The sequence below is a fragment of the Bos javanicus genome, chromosome 11 (genome assembly GCF_032452875.1).
Source record: "Bos javanicus breed banteng chromosome 11, ARS-OSU_banteng_1.0, whole genome shotgun sequence".
NCBI classification, from domain to species: Eukaryota; Metazoa; Chordata; class Mammalia; order Artiodactyla; family Bovidae; genus Bos; species Bos javanicus.
This window is the reverse complement of record NC_083878.1, coordinates 105,190,725-105,210,596: the sequence shown is the minus strand read 5'-3', so window position 1 is coordinate 105,210,596 and position 19,872 is coordinate 105,190,725. Positions and strand designations below refer to the sequence as shown.

At 62.3% G+C, this 19,872-nt stretch overlaps 1 protein-coding gene across 3 annotated transcripts in view; it reads right to left on the bottom strand.

Moving 5' to 3' along the window:
* Nucleotides 1-19,872, bottom strand: part of COL5A1 (collagen type V alpha 1 chain) — a 148,421-nt gene that overhangs the window by 77,797 nt on the left and 50,752 nt on the right. For 2 of the 3 annotated variants that reach the window (XM_061434160.1, XM_061434161.1), the window contains exons 5-11: nt 9,705-9,836; nt 8,288-8,425; nt 7,215-7,466; nt 6,117-6,284; nt 5,928-5,984; nt 2,586-2,627; nt 2,305-2,367 (exon numbers count right to left, since the gene is read on the bottom strand). In XM_061434160.1, the coding sequence (XP_061290144.1) occupies nt 2,305-2,367; nt 2,586-2,627; nt 5,928-5,984; nt 6,117-6,284; nt 7,215-7,466; nt 8,288-8,425; nt 9,705-9,836 (852 nt within the window). The remainder of the gene's footprint in view (nt 1-2,304; nt 2,368-2,585; nt 2,628-5,927; nt 5,985-6,116; nt 6,285-7,214; nt 7,467-8,287; nt 8,426-9,704; nt 9,837-19,872) is intronic. The other variant, XM_061434162.1, reaches the window with a different exon arrangement.

Genomic DNA, 19,872 nt, shown 5'->3' with positions numbered 1-19,872 from the left:
CAGTGGGCGGGGATCTTGCAGATTCCCTGGCGAGCAGCTCTCAGGTGCAGACAGGCACGTGGGGCCAAGCAGATGATGGCGATCAGAACAGGCCACGCCAGACATGCCACTTCAGCTGAGAACTCACAGATGCGGGGAAGGCCGCTGCCCTCCCCCGGTCAGCCTAAAAGCAGGACACACGCTTCCCTTTGCGAGGTGGTGGGAATTCTCCAGCACCGCCCCCCGAACCAGGATGACGGGAAGGGAGAAACCCCATCACTCGAGAGGGACCGCGGGCCCTCAGGTGAGTCTGCATAAACAGACCTTCCTGAAGCCCCCCTCACCGTCTGCGAGTTTCTGCCCCCTCCCACATGTATTTCGCAATCACTTCTCCACAGTGCAGTGGTTTTTGATAAAATGGTGTATAAGTTCCCAAGTCTAACCACTTATCAGGTTTTCACTTCTGTATGAAGCCCTCTGTACGTGTGAAATTAGAAATATTAATGAGATGCTTTATCTTTTCTCCTCTTAAGGTCTTTGTTTAGTTTGCAGTCCCACAGACAAAGCCCAAGAGGGTGAAGCTTTCCTTCTCCTCCACGGGGATCCTGAGGTCGCCCTGCTGGCGGGAGGCAGCACAGGGTCCTGACTCTGCATCCAGCTTCTTTCATGGCTAACAAGCTGACTACCAGGAGATCCGGGCTTGAGAGGATGCTGAGCTGTGAGCAGGGATGATCCTTGGAAGAGAACTGGCCCCGAGGGTGGGCAGTGCTCAGCTCCTGGAATCAGCCCTGGGAAGGGGCCCGGGAGGGCCGGGGGGCTGCTGGCTTCCCTTCCAACTCCAAGAACAGCAAGCTGCAGAGCAGCTGATGGCTCTGCCTACCCCACCCTGGTCCCCGTCTCCTGGACCCTGCCTCGAACTCCAGAGAGCTCAGCTCTAAAAGGCCCAGCTTCCACGGTCAGGGGCCCCTGCTCCCCAGGTGTTTCAGGAGCATTTAGATCCTCAGCACCAGACCAGGGCCCAGCGCTGGGCACGCTTGGGGAATGTGCCAGGTGGACAGGCGGGCACTCGAAGCAACGCCGAGGCTGACAGGAGACGTGGTCTGTGCTATCTGTGGCTCTGGCGGACGGCGTCCCATCCCACATCTAAGAGAGACGTCTGCTCTCGCTGACGTCTGAACCTAGCCCACCCCTGGGTCCATCCGAGGATGCTCTGTGAGGGGACACGGCTGTCACCCCGTCTCACACAGACCTGTGGAGTGACCTGGGTCAGAGATGGCAATCCCGGGTTCTGGGCGGGGAGGACGGGCCCCTCACTTGCTTGTCTCACTCAGCTGTAGCCGAGCAGGAAGCTGCATGGACGCGTGGGGAGGCCGGGCGTGACTCAGGCCACCACAGAGCCAGGGCCCCTACTCTGGCCCCCAAGCCACGGGCTCAGGGAAGCAACACGGCAAGAGTCCCGTCTGGTGCCCCGTGCGACCCGGCTGCCCTCTCAGGCCACGCGGCCCCCTGCTCCGTCTGCGGGCGGCACCTCACGCCACCCGGAGCATCGCCTCAAAGCCATGGTGCCCGACAGCCAGACACCCCCTCGGAAGCAGACCCCAGCTACGTCCTGCCCAAAACCGTGAGGTCCTCGCTCTGCCCCGGGCCGTGTGCCAGGCGTTTCTTAGGTGCAGACACGCTCCCAGGGCCCCTAACCTACAGCCACACCCAGTTAGTGGCGCTGACTCTGGCAGCACGCACATCCGCGTTCATGAGACCAGCAGGAAAACAAGAAGGAAAAAGTCAAGGTGGACGAGAAGCCACAGGGCTGCAGTACCCCCAAACCCCCACGAGGTGTCAGAGCGAAATCTCAGCGTCCAGGGCTCAGCCCGCGTCTCCCCTGCAGCCACCCAGGGCGGCCGGAGACAGGCCCCTTGACCCAGAGCAAGTTCTCCAGCGTCTGTCGCTTGATTTCTAACAGGGAAGCTGGAGTGAGGGGCAGGACACCGCGGGCCCGGGAGCCCCAGGCACTGGAGTGTGAGCCCCACAAATGCACGGCCGCGGGGCCAGCGCCGTGCACCGCCCTCCCCCAGAGCCCCCAGGGTTCACGACCCTCCTTGCAGGTGTCGCTGTCCCCAGCTCAGGGCCAGGCAACGGCCCACCCCTAAACATCAGAAGAGAGCAGGCGCAGTAAGGGGTGGCGTGAGAGGTGGCCAGGTCAGGGCAGTTTGGGGAAGGACGTCGGTGTGTTGTGGTCACGCGCGTGTGTGAGGACACGGCCGGCCCCACGCGGGGGGGACGCCCGGGTGAGGCCACAGAGCCTGGGATCCCAGGGGCTGTGCTTACTCTTTCTCCAGGGTCACCCACTTGGCCTGTGGGACCCATCGTTCCTGGAGGTCCTGGGAGACCCTAGAATTAAACACGAAATCAGGCAGTTAAAGATGCAGTCACAGGGCAGTGCCCGCCTGCCAGGAGAGGGCAGGGGTGGGGTGGGGAGCCGGGCGGGTGGGCACGGGTTGCCCACCCCAGGGCGTCCGCTCCTGATTTCCACCCAGGAGCATTAAGGGGCCTCCCTGCACCCCCGAGGACCCCCGTACAAGTCACGGGAAATAAAACAGGACACTCACCGCGGGGCCTTCGGGGCCAGGCGGCCCCTCCAGGAGCATCCCCTGGAAAAGACAGAGAGAGTGTCTGAGCCCCTAGGATGGCCTCCCCCATCCCGAAACGTGGACCTGGCCCCCCAGCCCCAGCCCCGAGGACGGCTTCCAGGCCGGGTGGCCAACAGGACCAAGGACCAGGCCTCTGGGTCCACACCCCCTGCCTGGGCACGGGTCTGAAGCAGCAGCCTCTGCCGTGGGGCTGTGGTGGGGGCCGCAGTGACCAAGCTCTGAGCACCTCCAGCCAGAGGACAGAGAGGGGGCCAGCCCCTGGCCCCATTGCTGGCCTCCTGTCCCAGGGGGCAGTGCCCAGGTAGGCCTCGGTGATGGCAGCCCAGGGGGCAGTGACCCCAGGCCGAGAGCCCAGTGAAGGTGAGACGGCAGCCTGGGGGTTCAAGGGGGACAAGAGGAAGGGGGGTCACAGGCCGAGGTCCCTTGGGGCCGACAGCTCAGACGGGCCGCGCTGGGCCCCACCCCACCCCCCTCCAGCCCCGGCCAAGCCCAGGTCCACGCAGCCTCCAGCCCCCAGCCTCGCTGTCGGACACCAGGCCCCTGCAGACCAAGCCCCTCGTCCTCCCCCCGGGGCCCCTGGACACCGGGAGGACACACCCTGTGTTTACACAGATGTGCGCACAGAGCTGTGCGCGCAGAGCTGTGTGCGCAGAGGCGCGCACAGAGCTCCTCCGGCCACCTCCTCACTCTTGGCTTCCCTGGCTCCTCTGACCACGGCAGCGAAACAGGCTCAGAACTGAGCTGGGACTGAGGGAGACAGCCCTGGCTGCCACACCGCGGACACACCGCCTCTGTTCTCAGGGAGCCGGCCCGGGGGCGGGCCCTTACAGGAGGGTTGCGGGCCTGGGGAGGGCTGGGGGCTGCGGGATGGGTGGGCCCGGCGGAGGGGCACCTGTACTTTCCCAGGAGTGGGGAGGGACCCGCGGCCACCACCCCACAGAGGAGCGCTCCCGAGGCACAAAGAGGGGGTCTTCCTGCACAGGCCCCAGTCCACATCCGCCAGGAGGGGTCTCAGCCTTAGCCGAGCTCCACACAACTCTTCAGGGCGGGCTGTCCATCTGCTAAGCAGCAGGGCCCAGAAAACCTTCCTTAAACCACGGAGGAGGCTGGACATGCCTGCGATGGGACTTCACCAGGTGACTCGGGCTATTGGATGGGGAGACGCCAGGTCCCTGAGGGCCCAGCGCAGCCTGGAGCACCAGGTCTCATTGACCTGAGTCCCCCCCACCCTGGGGGGAGGTCCTGTCCTTTCAACGAGCCACTGGCGATGCTGACCCATGACAGCCGGTACCGGATCTCAGTGGGAAACAGCTCTGGCGGGAAACATCCTTGAGATGGATGGATGGAGAGAGAGGAGCTGATTCCAAGGGAGACAGGGAATCTCCGTGGACAGCAAGTCACACGCCCTGGAGGGAGGTCACTGGGGCAGGTCGGGGACAGCAAGCAGCCCCCTGACCTCCACAGGCCGGGATGTGTCAAGACCACCTCCGCCGTCTCCCAGGGCTCGGCCCTCTGTTTATGGGAAGCTAAGACTTGAGGACAGCCGGCGATGCTCCAGGTTGAGATGTTCCAACTGCTTACATGGTGTCCCCAGAGGGACTGGCCTCACCCCACGGGTACTCTGAACAGGCTAGGGGCTGGGCTGGAGGGAATGATGGGGCCAGAGCGCATCCAGATGGCCCCCTGGAAGAGGCTGGACCAGACGTCCTGCAGACATGCTGTGTTGGACTGCTTCTCTGTTCTCAGCCTACATCTCCACCCGCCCTCTGCAGTGGAGCCTGGACACCCCGCGCCCCCCTCACCAGCCTCCATCCAGATCTGGATGCTACGGCCCTCGAACAGGGACAGCCCAGGCTGGGGGATGGGCGAACAGGATGCTCGTCCGGACCAAGATGCCAGGCAGGCCCTCCCAGAGTCGGACATCCTGGTGTCAGGATGCTTCATGTCGCTGAGCAAGGGGCGACCTGGCCTTGGGCCCCTACCCTGGCACCCTGCCCCCTTCCCCTGCACCCCCATCCCTCACCCCAGACAAGCCCTGTCTCCCTTGGATCCTCGGGGAGCACTGGAAAGGGGGTGTCCTGAGCCTGAGAACAGGCTGTGTGTGCCCAGTGGCTGCAGCCCCACGGGAGCTGGGACAGGCCAGGGGTGGGGAAAGCACAGAGCACGACCGTCACCCAGTCCCCTGTCCTGACGCCCTGGCCCCTGGCTCCCGGTGCCTCTGAGAGGGTGACGCTCCAAAAGAGCCTTCCCAGTTCCACAGAAGGATGGGGGCCGCCTCAGGTCTCATGCCAGGGGTCCTGGGATCAGGGGGGCCCTGGAGCCTCCACTTGAGTCACGCCCTGGGATCAGCCACCAGGACCTGGGTGCTGGCGGCAGAGGAAGCCCGAGCCCCGGGCCCCAGGCTGGTGACCCTCCTGCTTTTGGGGGGCGTGTCAGGACTGGACCCTGGCAGCCAGGACCTCCCCGATCCCACGTCCAGAGCAGCCTCCCGGCCCCCAAGGCTGTGCCCCCCACACGCGGCTGCAGGGCAGCCCTCTTCCTCCGGCTGATCACATGGCTCCTTGCCCGCCCTGGGTCAGGGCTGGGGCCTCAGGCCACGGGCTGGGCCCTGGTGCTCCCAACCAGGTACGGCTCCCTGAGGGCAGAGGATGTGGGACCCCGCGAACACCCACAAACCCACGAGGGGCATGCGGAGCTTATTCCCAAGGTCAAGGCATCATCAACGGTCACTTTGTTCAACTTGCCCCCGGCCCTGTCGCCGAGCACAGAGCAGTTTTATTCAATGGGAGTTTGGGCGTGGAGCTGTTTTATTAAATCCCCTAGAGGGGGCTGAAAACCAAGCTCACCTGTTTCACCAGCTGCAGGGAGAACAGGTCCTCCCCGGCCGGGACCTGCAGCTCCAGGTTCCCACGCGGCCTGCTAACACCCTCTGCCCTCCCTGGGGGCGGGGGGGGGGGGGGCTCCCTCCCTCCCAGAGCCGAGTCTCCTTCCCGAGTGGGACTGGAGGCACGGATGCGCCTGGATCCTGGGCGTGCGGCACCAAGGGTCCTGACGCATTTGAACCTCGGCAGACACCCCTCTCCAGTCGAGGTCCAGACCCTTCTCCTGCCCAGGGATTTTTCAAAGCAGCACGCGGCATCCGCGAGGTCAAGTGGTTCCTCACGGTGGCCCGGGGCACAGAGGTTCAGGGGTCCCCTGGGAGCAGAGTAGGGTCCCCATCCTACCTAACCCGCCACAAGCCCCCAGGATGCAACCCCTGACCCCTGCCGGTTCCAGAGAGAGAATAAGAAAGTGTCTTACCGGTTCGATGATGGCGGGTTCTCCTTTTTGACCTTTCTCGCCCCGAGGCCCTCCCATCTGGGGTTCATGAGATGCAGAGAGAGGGGAGGAGGAGGAGGGAAAAGGCTCAGGTTACACCAGATCCGTATGGCTGAAGAGGCAGGGGGTCCCCACCCGAGGCCCAGGGAGGTGCCCTCTGCGGCCACTCACCCCCTCATAGATGGTGTCCTGGTTGGCAGGCATGCCTGGCCCGATCTCTGATGGGGAGATGGTGGGGTCGTAGTACGGGTCATAGTAGCTCTCGTCCAGGTTCTTGATGGTTTCTTCCGTGAACTCTTCCTCCAGGTCATCTATCCCCTCCTCCGGAGGCGGGGCCGGCTGGGGGGAGGGCAGAGGGTTTCACCAGAAGGACGCCAGGTAACGGGTAGGAGACACAGGCCCCCGGCCAGGAGGCTCAAAGGACTGTGGCCTCCCCAGTCACAGGACATGGGGAGCCTGGGGGCTCACTTCCTGGGAGGCACTGTCTTCCTCTCATAGGGGAAACTCGCCCCAAACCCCTACGACCCCGTGACAAACCAGAGCTGCACAGGGACAGCCATGCCACCCCAGACTGTCCCGTGCACTTGGGGAGCCCCAGCCACCAGGGGCTCCGCCTCAGGCCCAGGGCCTTGGGGTAACATGTCTGTAACCCCATGCCTGCTGGCAGAGGGATCTGAGCCCACCACAGCCCCGTGTGTGCCCTCTGGCCATCCAGAACTCAGCATCACACAGTGGCTATTTCCAAGCGTCCGCTACGTGCCCTGGCCGCGCCAAACCCCTCTTTAACCTGGAAACAAGGCAACGACCCCAGGGGGGCCTCATGGGTGCCAGGCTGTAAGTGAGACCACTGGCTTCATTCAAGATGAGGACATCACCGTCCAAGGTCAGTCACCAGCGGAGATTTCAGGTCGGGTCGTGTCTCGTCTGCCTGTCCGACCCCCAGCTCGTGGGCCTGTCCCCCTCCCAGGCCACAGACAAGAGCACAGCTGCAAACATGTGTGACCTCAGCCATCGCCACCTGAACCCTGCGAGACCTGGAGGCCAGGGTTCGTCCTGCCCATTCTGCCGATCAAACGCTGGCAACACTGAGATCCACCCAGCCAGTCGGTGATTCTAAACTCGTGGGGCCCCGGGGAGCATCTAACATGCCCGGCTGCCAAGCGCCAGGTGTGGTGGGGAGGGGGACAGGGCCGCCGCCCCGGGACTGCACAGTGAGGGGCAGGGGAGGAGGAGCCCAGGGGCCCAGCCCGCTCGCAGGGAAGCAATTACGTTGGAGCCATTGGAGGTGAGGACCGTGCTGGTGGGAACCTCGGCCCGGGCGCCCTGGTCCGGGAGCTGGTCGGGGTTCTCATCCGGGTTCTCAATGCCTTCACCGTAGCCAAAGTCCTCGTAAGGCGGGGGCGTGTAGTAGTCTTCACTGGGTACATAGTCGTAGTCGCCGATGCCGGGGTCCTCCTCCTTCCCGGGGCCCTCGGTGGTGCTGGGTGCCGAAGGGGCTTCCGTCGGGGGCTGGGTCAGCTCCTGAGAGCCGGGCACAGGCACGCAGGGTTAGGGGGGCGGCCAGCGCGGCGGGACCAGGTCTGGGGTTTCCTCCGAGGCTGGAGAGGGAGGCAGACCCATCGGCCAGCTGGACCCTGTGGACTGGGGCGAGGGGCCCCTCGGTCCGGGGAGGCAGCCCAGCCCCGGGCCGTGCTATGCATGACTGAGCCTGGGATCACACACCCGGACAGGGTGAACTCTCACGGTTTCTTAAATAGTAAGATAACAGGGCATTCCCTGGCGGTCCAGTGGTTAAGCCTCCACGCTCTTACTGCCGAGGGCCTGGGTTCAGCCCCTGGTAGGGGAACTAAGATCCCGCAAGCCATGTGACAGCCAAAAATAAGAGGAAGAGAAGCTTCCAGACTCTGAGAGCCACACAGGCCAGTGTCCCGGGCTCTCTGGGGAGGGGGCCGTGTTCCATCATATCCACGTCCCCCCATCCCCCACACCGTGGGAACCCTCTGCCCCACGCTCCCCGTGGACAAAGGGCATATGGTCCCTGGTCCCTCATTTTTCTGCCGAGCTCCTACCCACACCACGCCTGGTCTCCACATGTCACCACACAGCCCCCATTCTCGCCGAGGCCTCCCTATCCCCCTCCCCCGACCCAGGGGCCAGACCTCGGCCACCCCCTCCACCCTGCCCCACGGCCCCCAGGCACACCCCCACCCCACACCACGGCTCCCAGGGACACCCCCCACCCCGCACCACGGCCCTCGGGACCATCCTCCACCCCACACCACGGCCCCCGGGACTATCCTCCACTATCCTCCACCCCGCACCCCGGCCCCCGGGGACCGGACCTCAGCCACCTCCGTGGTCTCTCGAGCAGCCTCCACGGGCGTCTTGGTGGTGATGGGGTCTTTGCCTGTGTCATCCGTGTCCTCATAGTAGGGGTACTCGTAGTAATAGGTATCTCCTTCATTGTCTCCGTCTGGGTACTGAAACAAACAGGGTCGCGTGAGGAGGGCCGGAGCCCCCACCCCACTGTGACGCCAGCCTGTGTCTCCCCTGCGGGCTCAGCCAGTAAGAGCGGACCCCACAAGCCGTGCCCTGCCCTAGGCGCCAACCCTGTGGGCCTGACAGATGCACCCCAGCTCCCGGGGAGCAGAGTCAGCCCCTCGGGGAGTCCTGGGGAGGAAACAGGCCTCCATGCCCTCTGAAAGGTCCAGATGTTCTGACCTTGAGTGCTCGAGGGCTGGGACTGCCAGCCGGACCGTGGGCTCTGCTGGCAATGCCGCTGCCGCCCGGGGCCCCCTGACCTCCACGGAAGGCCCAGACCACACGGGAGGGACTTCCCGGAGGACGACACGGAGGGTACCGCGCTCTGCATGGGGGTGGCCGGGAGGCCTTGGCTGCAGGGATCCAGAGGGGAGCACTGTCCACTCCCTTCTCGGGATGTGGGGAGATGCCCTGAGGAGGAAACAGCAACCTGCTCCAGTGTTCTCGCCTGGGAAAACCTCAGGGTCAGAGAAACCTGGCAGGCTCTCGTCCAGAGAGTGGAAACGAGTCAGACACGGCTTAGTGACTGAATCCAAGACACGTCTGAGCCAGGACCCCGAGCTTCACGGAGCGCCCGCTTGTCTCCTGCCTGCTCGTGAAAGGGGCGCCCAGCGGAGAAGTGAACGGCAGGCCCGAATTTTACTTAAAGGAAACAAGTCAAACCTGAGCAGGGAGGACAGAGGATTTGAAAATGGTGCAAAGAACTGACAATCAAGTCAGCTGGGGAGCTGCTGGACTGCGGGGGTGGGTGGACGGCCGGGCTGGCCCCAGACCCCAGTCCCGGTCGGCAGATGGCGGCATCAGACTCGATCCGGGAGCTCTCGGGACATGCTGGCCCTCACAGTTCCTGCTGCTCCGGGGGTCAGAGCACCCATCGCTGTGCTGGGACAGCGCTGAGCCCCTCCTGACCCACAAGCTCCAGACGGTCCCCGAGGGCACCTGCAGCATTCCCGCTCGCTCAGCGCCCGCCCAGGTGCTGAGCCCGGCTCTGGCTCTCCTGACCCAGAAACTTGTGTGAAATGCTCTTGACCAACCCTCCGTGACTCAGTCGCTTTGGAGCACAGAGCGCTTCGTAAAGCAAGTCAGGGATCCACCTTGTCCCCAGGACCGATTGTCGTCTCACCCAGTGGGTTTACTTGAAACGGGGGTCCCGTGGCCTCTGTATCCCTCCACCCCCGACCCTCCCAAGGTCTGGCCACAGGCCCCACCAGGACTCACGTATTCATCTGGGTTGGGGTCCTGAGACTGGGGTTTGTCGGGGACGGCCGTGTCACAGTCGGGGCTGTAGTGCTCGCAGTAATCGTAAGCCGCCCGGTGGTCCGAGACGAGGAGCAGCTGCTGGATGTCACCCTGGGAGAGGAGAGAAGTTCTGAGCAGGTGGCACAGAGGGAGCCCGCTGGGCACCCAGGAGAACTGCCTGACACCTGAGAGCTGGTCCTCAGGGCCAGACCTCCTGTGCGGGAGCTGCCTCACCCAAGCCACGCATCCACCCACCCATCAACCCATCTACCCACCCACCCAGCCAAACACCCATCCACTCATCTACCCATCCATCCACCCAAACACCTACCCATCAACCCAAACACCCATCCACCCACCCAACCACCCACCCATCCAACCACCCATCAACCCACCAAACCACCCACCCATCCACCCACTCATCCACTCATCTATCCATCCATCCACCCAAACACCCGCTCTGCTTTCCCGCCACTGCGGAGGGCGGGCGTGCGGGGTGAGCTGCCTGCTGCTGTCCCAGCCCCGGGCCCGTAACAGCGGGAGCATCGTGGGGCCAGAGCCTGTGAGGGGCCCCACCCGCCCACGGCTCAGCACAACCTGCCCAGCACCCAGGCCAGAGCCTGCCCTCTGCAAGCCCACTCTCCCTCGTCTCCCTTGGCCGGCAAAGCCGCCCACCCCACCCGCCCTCCTCTGCCCCGCCCTCTCCCTGTTTGGGTGTCAGAGGCTCCCGGCCCTCATTTTAAACTCTCCAGCAGACGAGAACCATATGACAGAGCAGTGAGTCAAAGCCACACGTTTTTATTAAACCATGTGACTTCTATTTCAAATCTCATCTAATTCAAAGACAATATTTTCTCCCTGCGACTGGCAGCTTGACATCTGAATGTGTGTGCGCTAAGTCACTTCAGTCGTGTCTGACTCTTTGTGACCCTATGGACTGTAGCCCCCCCCAGCTTCCCTGTCTAGACAAGAATTCTGGAGTGGGTTGCCATGCCCTCCTCCAGGGCATCTTCCCCACCCAGGGAAGGAACCCGACTCTCTCATGTCTCCCACTTTGGAAGGCATGTCCTCTGCCACCAGCGTCACTATATACGCTCTCCAAATGAAGCTACGGGAAAAAAAGAGGCTCAAGGCCTTTGTGGGGGCAGCCGTGACCCCAGGCAGAGGGTGCACCCCTTGACGGAGCAACCGGCACACTCGTCACAGTTCCTGTCTCCCTAGAAAGTCCTGGTCCCGGGGCTGTGGACATAGCCAGAGCGTCTCTGTGTCCCAAGGCGCCTGGCCCAGCACCCGGGCTTGCGGCCCCGCACCAGGGGGTGAGGAGGCCAGGGGCTCAGCCGTCCACACCCACACACAGGCCCAGCCCAACAGAGACGCCGCTGCGCACCCCAGGCCCTGGGATGCTCCTGCTCACCCGGCCCTCGGGCGGGCCTGTCCCCACCTTGCCCACTCCCTCCCCGGGTGGCGGCAGTGACCATGTGACCAGTCGAGGCCCCCACGCCCCAGCGTGAAGTCCCCTTCATTTCTGGCACCCACCCTCGCCTGCAAATGCCCATACGTGTTGAAAACTCATTTCCCTCGCCAAGTCCTTGGATGGGTTTTCACACCGGCTTGTTCTGTGGGCGTGTCCCTCAGAGGGCAGGGGTCCACCATCTGCCCCTTGGGGTCTTCACGGCAGCTCTGGCGGAAGATGCCAGGGGCCGCAGACCCTCAGGGCCTTGAGAGTGTCAGCAGGACAGCCCCCTCCACTGGCCTCCAGCGCCCCCCGCCCCTCTCAGCCTCTCCACGGAGGGGCTAGGGGTCTTCAGCAGGTTTCAACATTGGGCTGCCCCCAAAGATGTGAGTTGAGAGTTTACAGAGTTTTCTGAGAAAGTCAAAGTCCCCCATACAGTAAACCTGTCTCATTTCACAGACCGAATCTGATGTCAGTGGGGGTGGGTCCCCTGGCCCCAGCAGCGGATCAGCCCAAGAGCCCCAAATCTGGGGACGCTGGCCCTGTGATGGGGTCCACCCTGTGCCTGGCCACAGCTGGGCACCCCCCACCCCGGACATGTCTCTCCTGAATCTCACCACAGCCCTGATTACCGATGGGGAAACGGAGGCTGGGGGATCGAACCAGGAAGGTCGTGCCGCGGACCTCCTTGCCTGGTGACTCTGGCACTGTCTGGCCCTTGACCCCCTCGTCCACGATGCCATGAGCACTCACCAGGGGGCCCCACTGGGCCACCTCTGCCCCACTGAAGTCCCTGCAGTGACAGGGGTGGGGTTCGAGTACTCACACTCACTACCCCCTCCCTGCACTTCCCCCCACCCCGGCTCCCCGCAGCCATCCCGCAGAGCCCGGAGCAGCAGTGCATGCCCTGCACAGCGAGCTACTGACCGAATCCCGCCCGCCCACTCCCCCTTCGGCCTGTGAGCCCCTGACGGCAGCATTTTCCCTGGGACCCACAGGGGCACGGGACCCACAGGGGCAGGGGCCCCACTGCACCCCCTGACAGGGCCCCCTGGTTCTCACAGACCTCAGGATCCATGAAGTCAGTGCGGCCCAGCTCAGAGCAGGCGGCTGACCTCCGGGGGCCGTCGGGGGCGCGGGACTGCGACTCCGTCTCCTCCATCAGCAACAGCCCAGCCCAGGCTGCAGCATGGACCCCCCACCTTGTCCGGACCAGCCGCCCAGGCCCAGAGGTGGTGGATTCCCCCCCAGTGCCCACCGGGGGAGCCGCTGCCCCTCCCGTCCCCAGCCCAGTCCCACGGCCTTCCCCTGAGGGAGCTGGCTCTGCTTTCTCTTCCAGCCCCATGTCACAGGTGCACCCACTGAGGCTCGGGGGTGGTCAGTCCCCCAGGGCACTAGTAGGGGCTCCTGAGTCACTGCCTGGCGGTGCCCACTCAGAGCAGCCTGGTCTCCTTGGGGCCACGTGGCGAGTCCCACGCCTATGCCAACCTGGGTTTCCAGCTCCTGTAAACAGCACTGCCGCCCCTTCCAGGCAGCCTTCCACGGGGCAGGTGCCTGCCCCGCCCACCTCACAGATGCGGGTGACGCCAGCGTCCATATCTCCGAGGCCAGGCCCCGCCCTTTAACCTCCCTGTCTAGCTTGAAATGCTGCGCCCTGCGCTGGGCATGTCGCCTGCCCAAAGAGGCAGGGGAGCCGCGGCCGTCACAGCCTCCCTCACGCCGACAACGTGCAGGGCTTTCTCCTTTCACGCACCGTGTTTCTGCCCCACCAGGTCAGTGAAGCTCTGCAGAGGCCCCAGGAGCTTCTGCACCTGCCCGGCGGCCATGGTGGCCATCGCACACCCCGCACAGCCCCGATGCCCAGGGTGGCTGCCGCCCGTCCGTCTCCCGGCCGTGGGCAGGTTGGGCCACCGGCACACACAGACGTGAGCGTCCTTGGCTGAGCTGGGCGTTTTTGCTGAGGGGATCAGTTCTGCCTTTTCCCATAATGAGATTTGATCCAAGCTGCGCCCCTGCTGAGAGCTGAGGAAATTGCAGAGTTTCCGCTGGAGAGCTCTACAACCCCGAGGGCACTGGAGTCGGGAAGCATCTTGGCTGAGACTGGGGAGGCCCCGCTCCACACGTCCCTGCTCGTTCCCAGCTCCCTCCCTCCCTCCCTGCCATCTCATCCTGCACCCCCTCCTTCAATAAAGCCGTGCCCCCCCAGGGACCACTGGGCACCACGAGCCCTCCTCGGCCAAAGAAGACGGGCCCCGGGGCTCCGGCCACGCACTTGGCTTCTCCTGTGGCTCTTGCAGCTGATTTTAGCCGGAGCGCTTCCCACGCATAAATGGAGACATGGGATCACTTGAGAGGACGGAAGGACGCCTCCTGTCCGAGGCTGCAGGAGGGCTGAGCTGCCCAGAGAGCGATAGCAAGGGAGAGGCACCAGCCACACTTCCGGCCACGTCTGGCCCGAACGAGGGCAGCCCAGTCCGAGTCCACTTCCGAGCGAGAGAGGTGCGGCAGGCACGCGCGTGTGCACGGGGTCCCTGCCCACCCCTCAGAGCGTTCGTCCTCAGGGGAGCCTGCTTTGTCTGACACGTGGGACTGGCCCAGGGGACACAGGGCAGGCAGGGGGCTTCGGCGAGTCACCCCCTTGACGTCCTGGGAGACTACCCACAAGAAAGGCCTCCCAAGTGCCCTCCTCCTGCTCAAGCTCTCCTAGCCCCAGCAAGTCACACTTTACACCCTGCATCCTGGGCCACACAATGGAAAAGGAAGGGCCCAAGCCAGAGGGGCTTTCAATAATTCTTTCCATGGTATTCGCAGCATCCTTGGAGTGAGAGAGTGAAATGGACACCATTCAGGTGAGTGAGTGGTGAAGAAATATTTCCATGTGGTTGGATTCCTGCTGCCCCCCAGGGCCCTTGATGGACCACGTCTGTGACCCTCCCCCCATTGCATGGCGACCCTGGCTCCAGTCCAGTTCTCACCTGTGCCCCCCACCCCTGGGTCTCCTCACACTTGTGCTGACGCAGGTCTGGGTGCCTCACCTGAGTCTCCACAAAGGGGCTGGGGCAGGGGCGGCGAGGAACGGTCAAGACCCAGCCTCCTCGAACCTGAAACTGGCTGCAGTGACTCAAGGGTCAGCTCTGTGAACTCCAGACCAGGGGTAGGGCAGCAGAACCAAGGCAGGGGCCAGGCTGGCTCACGGGCCCACCCGACTCCATAAAGGCTGGGGCTCACGTCCTCTCCCCACCAGCTACACTAGGTGAGCAGCCCAGCCTGGCTGGCATGCGAGGAAAGCCGACCCGTCCTCCCCTTCTCTGGACCCTCAGGGCAGCAAGCCTGTGGGTGCTGGGCTGACCACACGGCGGGGACACATGTGTCATGACAAGCTCCACAGAGGAAGAAGCACGAGCCTGGGCACCAGGCATGGAGGGGTGAGGCAGTGACCATACGTGGCCTGGGTGCAGGAGTCCCCTCCTCACCAGCTGGGTGCCCTTAAGCACATCACTGAATCTCCGCAGGTGCATCTGCAAAGCGGGTAATAAGGTCCACCTCACATTAGTGTCCTGGTGACTAAGAGCGATGGAACATGCAGGACACCCGGCAGGACTGGCCCCCAAAGAGGCCTAGACAAAGCGTGACTGTCACCACCTCCCTCACAGCCACCACTGCTACATCACCACCACAGTTATCACCACCACCACCACCACCACCATCACCACCATCACCATCAAAATCACGACCAAAATAACCACCACCATCACCATCACCACCACCATCACCACCACAGTCACCATCATCACCACCACCACCACCATCATCACCATCACCACCACCATCACCACCACAGTCACCACCATCACCACCACCACCACCATCATCACCACCACCACCACCACCACCATCACCACCATCACCACCAAAATCACAACCAAAATAACCACCACCATCACCATCACCACCACCATCACCACCACCACCATCACCATCATCACCACCACAACCACCATCACCACCACCACCATCACCACCACCATCACCATCACCACCATCACCACCACCACCATCACCACACACCACCACAATCACCACCATCACCACCGCCACCATCACCTCCATCACCATCACCACCACCACCATCACCACCACCACCACCACCACAATCACCACCACCACCACCATCACCACCACCACAATCACCACCACCACCACCATCACCACCACCATCACCATCCACCATCATCACCACCACCAGCACCACCACCACCAGCACCACCACCACCAGCACCACCACCACCACCACAATCACCACCATCACCATCACCACCATCATCACCAAAGTCACCACCAAAATAACCACCATCACCATCACCACCACCATCATCACAACTACCACCATCACCACCATCACCATCACCACCACCATCAACACCATCACCATCAACACCATCACCACCACCAAAATCACCACCAAAATAACCACCATCACCACCACCATCACCACCGCCACCACCACCATCACCACCATCACCACCAACACCATCACCAACAACACCAACACCAACACCAAAATCACCACCAACCCCATCACCACTGCTACTACCACCACCACCACCGCCACCATCACTGCAATCATCACCACCATTACCACCACCACCACCACCACCAAAATCACTACCAAACTAACCACCATCACCACCATCACCATCATCACCACCATCACCATCACCATCACCAGCATCAAAAATATCACCACCACCACCATTACCAGCATCATCACCACAACCACCATTACCACCACCACCATCACCACCAAAATCACCACCAAACTAATCACCATCTCCACCATCACCACCACCATCACTATCACCATGAACACCATCACCATCACCAAAATCACCAGCAAAATAACCACCATCACCACCAACACCATCAACACCATCATCACCACCACCAAAATCACCTCCAAAATAACCACCATCACCACCACCATCAAAATCACCACCAACTATACCACCACTGCTACCACCACCACCATCACCACCACCATCACCATCACCTTCACTACCACCGTTACCACCACCACCATCACCACCACCAAAATCACCACCAAAATAACCACATCACCACCATCACCATCACCATCACCTCCATCACCACCACCACCATCACCACCACCATCACCACCACCACCACCACCATCACCACCACCACCACCACCACCACCACCGAGGCAGGAGACAGTGGGCCTCTGCCCGGACACCTAGTGTTTGTCAAGTGGAGTCGACCTGAGCCTTTGCTCTCACCCAGACACTCCAAGGACAAAGCTAGTGGCAAAAGCTGAGCTCTGCTAAAGCAAAAAGATAAGGTGTTCACAGCTGAGTTCAGGGAAGACTTTCCTGTCTGCACCTGCACAGGAAGGCTTCTTGGGGGTCAAAAGAGAGGGGCCCACCCCAGAATAAGTGTGGACATGCACTCATGGCCCTCTGTGGTGGGATACATCTCAGAAAAACGTAGCGCGTGCATCTAGGAGAGGGCCTGGGGGCCGGTCAGGTCCATGAAGAAAGAAGCAAGATAAGCTTTGGCAAAGTTGGAGAGTGGGAGGACTGTCCTATAGAGGTGATTTCCATCGCCTCCATGCTGCCCTGCTCCTCACTCGGGGCTCCTGCAGTCCTCTCCTGGGGTGTGTCTCTGCCCTGCTCCTGAGTTAGACAGACTGCTTTCCTGCGTGCTCTCCCACACACTGTGTTGTGTCTCTAATAATAAACTTTGTGCCTGTTTTTACAGGTTTTGCCTCCTTGAAACATTCTTGCTTTCAAACAGGGGCAAGAGCCAAGGCCCTTTGCTTCTAGCCTCTAGTACCTGGTGGTCTACTGGCTAGAACTCTTGATTTTCATCCAGGTTCCCCAGGGTTAATTCCTGGGCAGGGAACTAAGACCTCTTTTCAGGACTGCTCACTGATCTCCTCTGAGATTACCATCACCACCAAGACCAACATCCTCACCACCACCACCATCACCACCACCACCATCACCACTGTCTTCATCCTCACCACCATCCCCATCCCCAACATCCTCACCACCACCACCATCACCACCACCACCATCACCACTGTCTTCATCCTCACCACCATCCCCATCCCCAACATCCTCACCACCACCACCATCACCACCACCACCATCACCACTGTCTTCATCCTCACCACCATCCCCATCCCCAACATCCTCACCACCACCACCATCACCACCACCACCATCACCACTGTCTTCATCCTCACCACCATCCCCATCCCCAGCATCCTCACCACCACCACCATCACCACCACCATCACCACCACCACCATCACCACTGTCTTCATCCTCACCACCACCCCCATCCCCAACATCCTCACCACCACCACCATCACTACTCTCATCATCACCTGTTACCACAATCACCCCCATCCCCATCGTTAACATCACCACCATCGCCATCAGTCTTGGGTCTCTGTCAAAGGCTCACCAGCGTCTCCCTCTGAAGGCAGTCTTCTGATTACTCATTCTTTCACCCTTTCAACTAGGATTTTTAGCAAGTCTATAATGAGCCTATGGACACAAAGATGAGTAAATCGTGTCTTTGACCTCAAATCTCAAGCACTCATTGATTCCTCAGGAGATGCCCAGGTGACCAAGTGAATAACTCTGCCTGGGGAAGTCAAGGAAGCCATCTCAGAGGTGGTGGCCTCAGGCCCAGGCCCTGGTGGAGGAGGTGGATGGTGAAGATTCATGGTGAAAGTCCTATTCGTGGTTCTCACTCTGCCAGCACCTTACCTCTGCCTGGATGAGACGCTCCACCCCAGGCACCAGCTCCGGCTCAGACTCCAGGTCTTAGTTCAGCTCTTCCGTCATCCCACCCTCCGTTTCCAAGGTGTCATGTGATGCCACCTCACACCATGGCCGCTAGCGGCCTGCCTGAGTCCCACGTCCCCTCCACGTTGACACCCCACGCCGACCTCACACCATGGCCGCTAGCGGGCTGCCTGACTCCCGCATTCCCTCCATGTGGACCCCACGCCCATCTCACCCATGGCCGCTAGCGGGCTGCCTGAGCCCCGCATCCCCTCCACATGGACCCCACGCCCACCTCACACCATGGCCGCTAGCGGGCTGCCTGACCCCCGCGTCCCCTCCACGTGGACCCCACGCCCACCTCGTGCCGTCCCACACCTGCCAGCTGGTTGTTGCGAACCCAAGTGCAGAAATCCACCTTCACTCTCACGGAATCCCAGAAGACACTCCCCAGCCAGAAAGACCTCTCTGAATCTTATTCTGTGAGCCAGGAGAGTAACCTGGCATCGTCTGTGACAGGCGGGATCTTTCTGCAGACCCTCAGCCACCAGAAGGACTCCCATGCAGAACACACACTCCTCGTGGGGGCCATCCAGGGGAGTGGCAGGCAGGGGCGACTTTAGAGGCCAGGGCTGCCCCACACGCTCCACACCAGCACCCGCGACCTGAGCAGACTCTGCTGCAATCCAGCCTCTGCTGCAATCCAGCCTCACTTCGAGCACTGAGGCCCTGCGGTACGATGCCAGCCAGGGTCCCAGGCTCCCCCCGAGACCCTGCCACCTCAACTGCAAACGCTCACTGCTGAACACGGGCGGGAAGAGTGCAATGGTGTGGCTGACTCCCGGGGACAAACTGCACGTCCCAGTTCCTGAGACATGGCCCCAAACACAGCCTCCAGGGAGCACTAACTACAAACCGGGAGCCTGGGCTCTGCAGGAGGCGGCGGGTGCTCAGGGAAACTAGCTTGTGGGATTATCTCTACTGACTGAAGTGCAGAATTCTGGGGCTCCAGAGGATTAACAGTCATCACAGTGCCCTAGAGTCCTGGCCTGTGGGTCCCTGGGTACCATCCTCCCAGGGGACCCAAAGGTCGGTGTAAGCTGCCTCATGCCACCAGGCAGACCTCCAGCGTGGCATCAGCCCGACTGGGCTGGGACGCGGGTCTCCTGCTCACTGTTTCCATGGAACAAGCCTGCAGGCCTCTGCCAGGCTCAGGAGGGGCCCGCTCCCACAGTGTCTGGGCAGGGGAGGGCCTGCCTGAAACTCCGTGGGGTCTCTCTGGACCCCTTCTTGCCAGCCCGGGTGGAGATGCCCCCCGCCACTGCTAGGCTCAACACAGATCCCGAGTGCCCAGCGCGACCCGGGCCAGCACCCCCACCCTGCCAAAATCACTGCGTACCCGAGGGGCAATTCCAGACGAAAGCCCCTTGGCTGGGATGGCCGCACGTGGCCGCGCTCCGGCCGGCCTGGGCTCAGCCGTCACACCGCCGCAGCCTGTGGGCTGCCGGCCACCCGCCCCAGGCAGGAGTCGTGGCCCCGGCACACCCAGGGCCCAGCCCCTCCCGGACCTGAGAACCAAAAAAACAGAAACGCACCTCCAACTCTGCACACGGTCCTCACTGGCCAGTCAGCTGCCCACTCAAGCCGGGAGCTGTGCACAGGGCTGCCCCCTACCCCAACTAGTCGGGAAGAGACTACCCCTGCCCCCCGGGTGCCGTGGACAACTCGGCAACCCAAGAAAGACTTTGATTTGAAACCAAACAAATATCCATGCCCGCAGACTTGCGTTTAATAACCCGCACGTGCCCTGCAGGCATTGAAAGGAGAGCCGCCCCTCCCCACACTGGCCTGAGCAGCGGGCTGGATAGGGACCCCA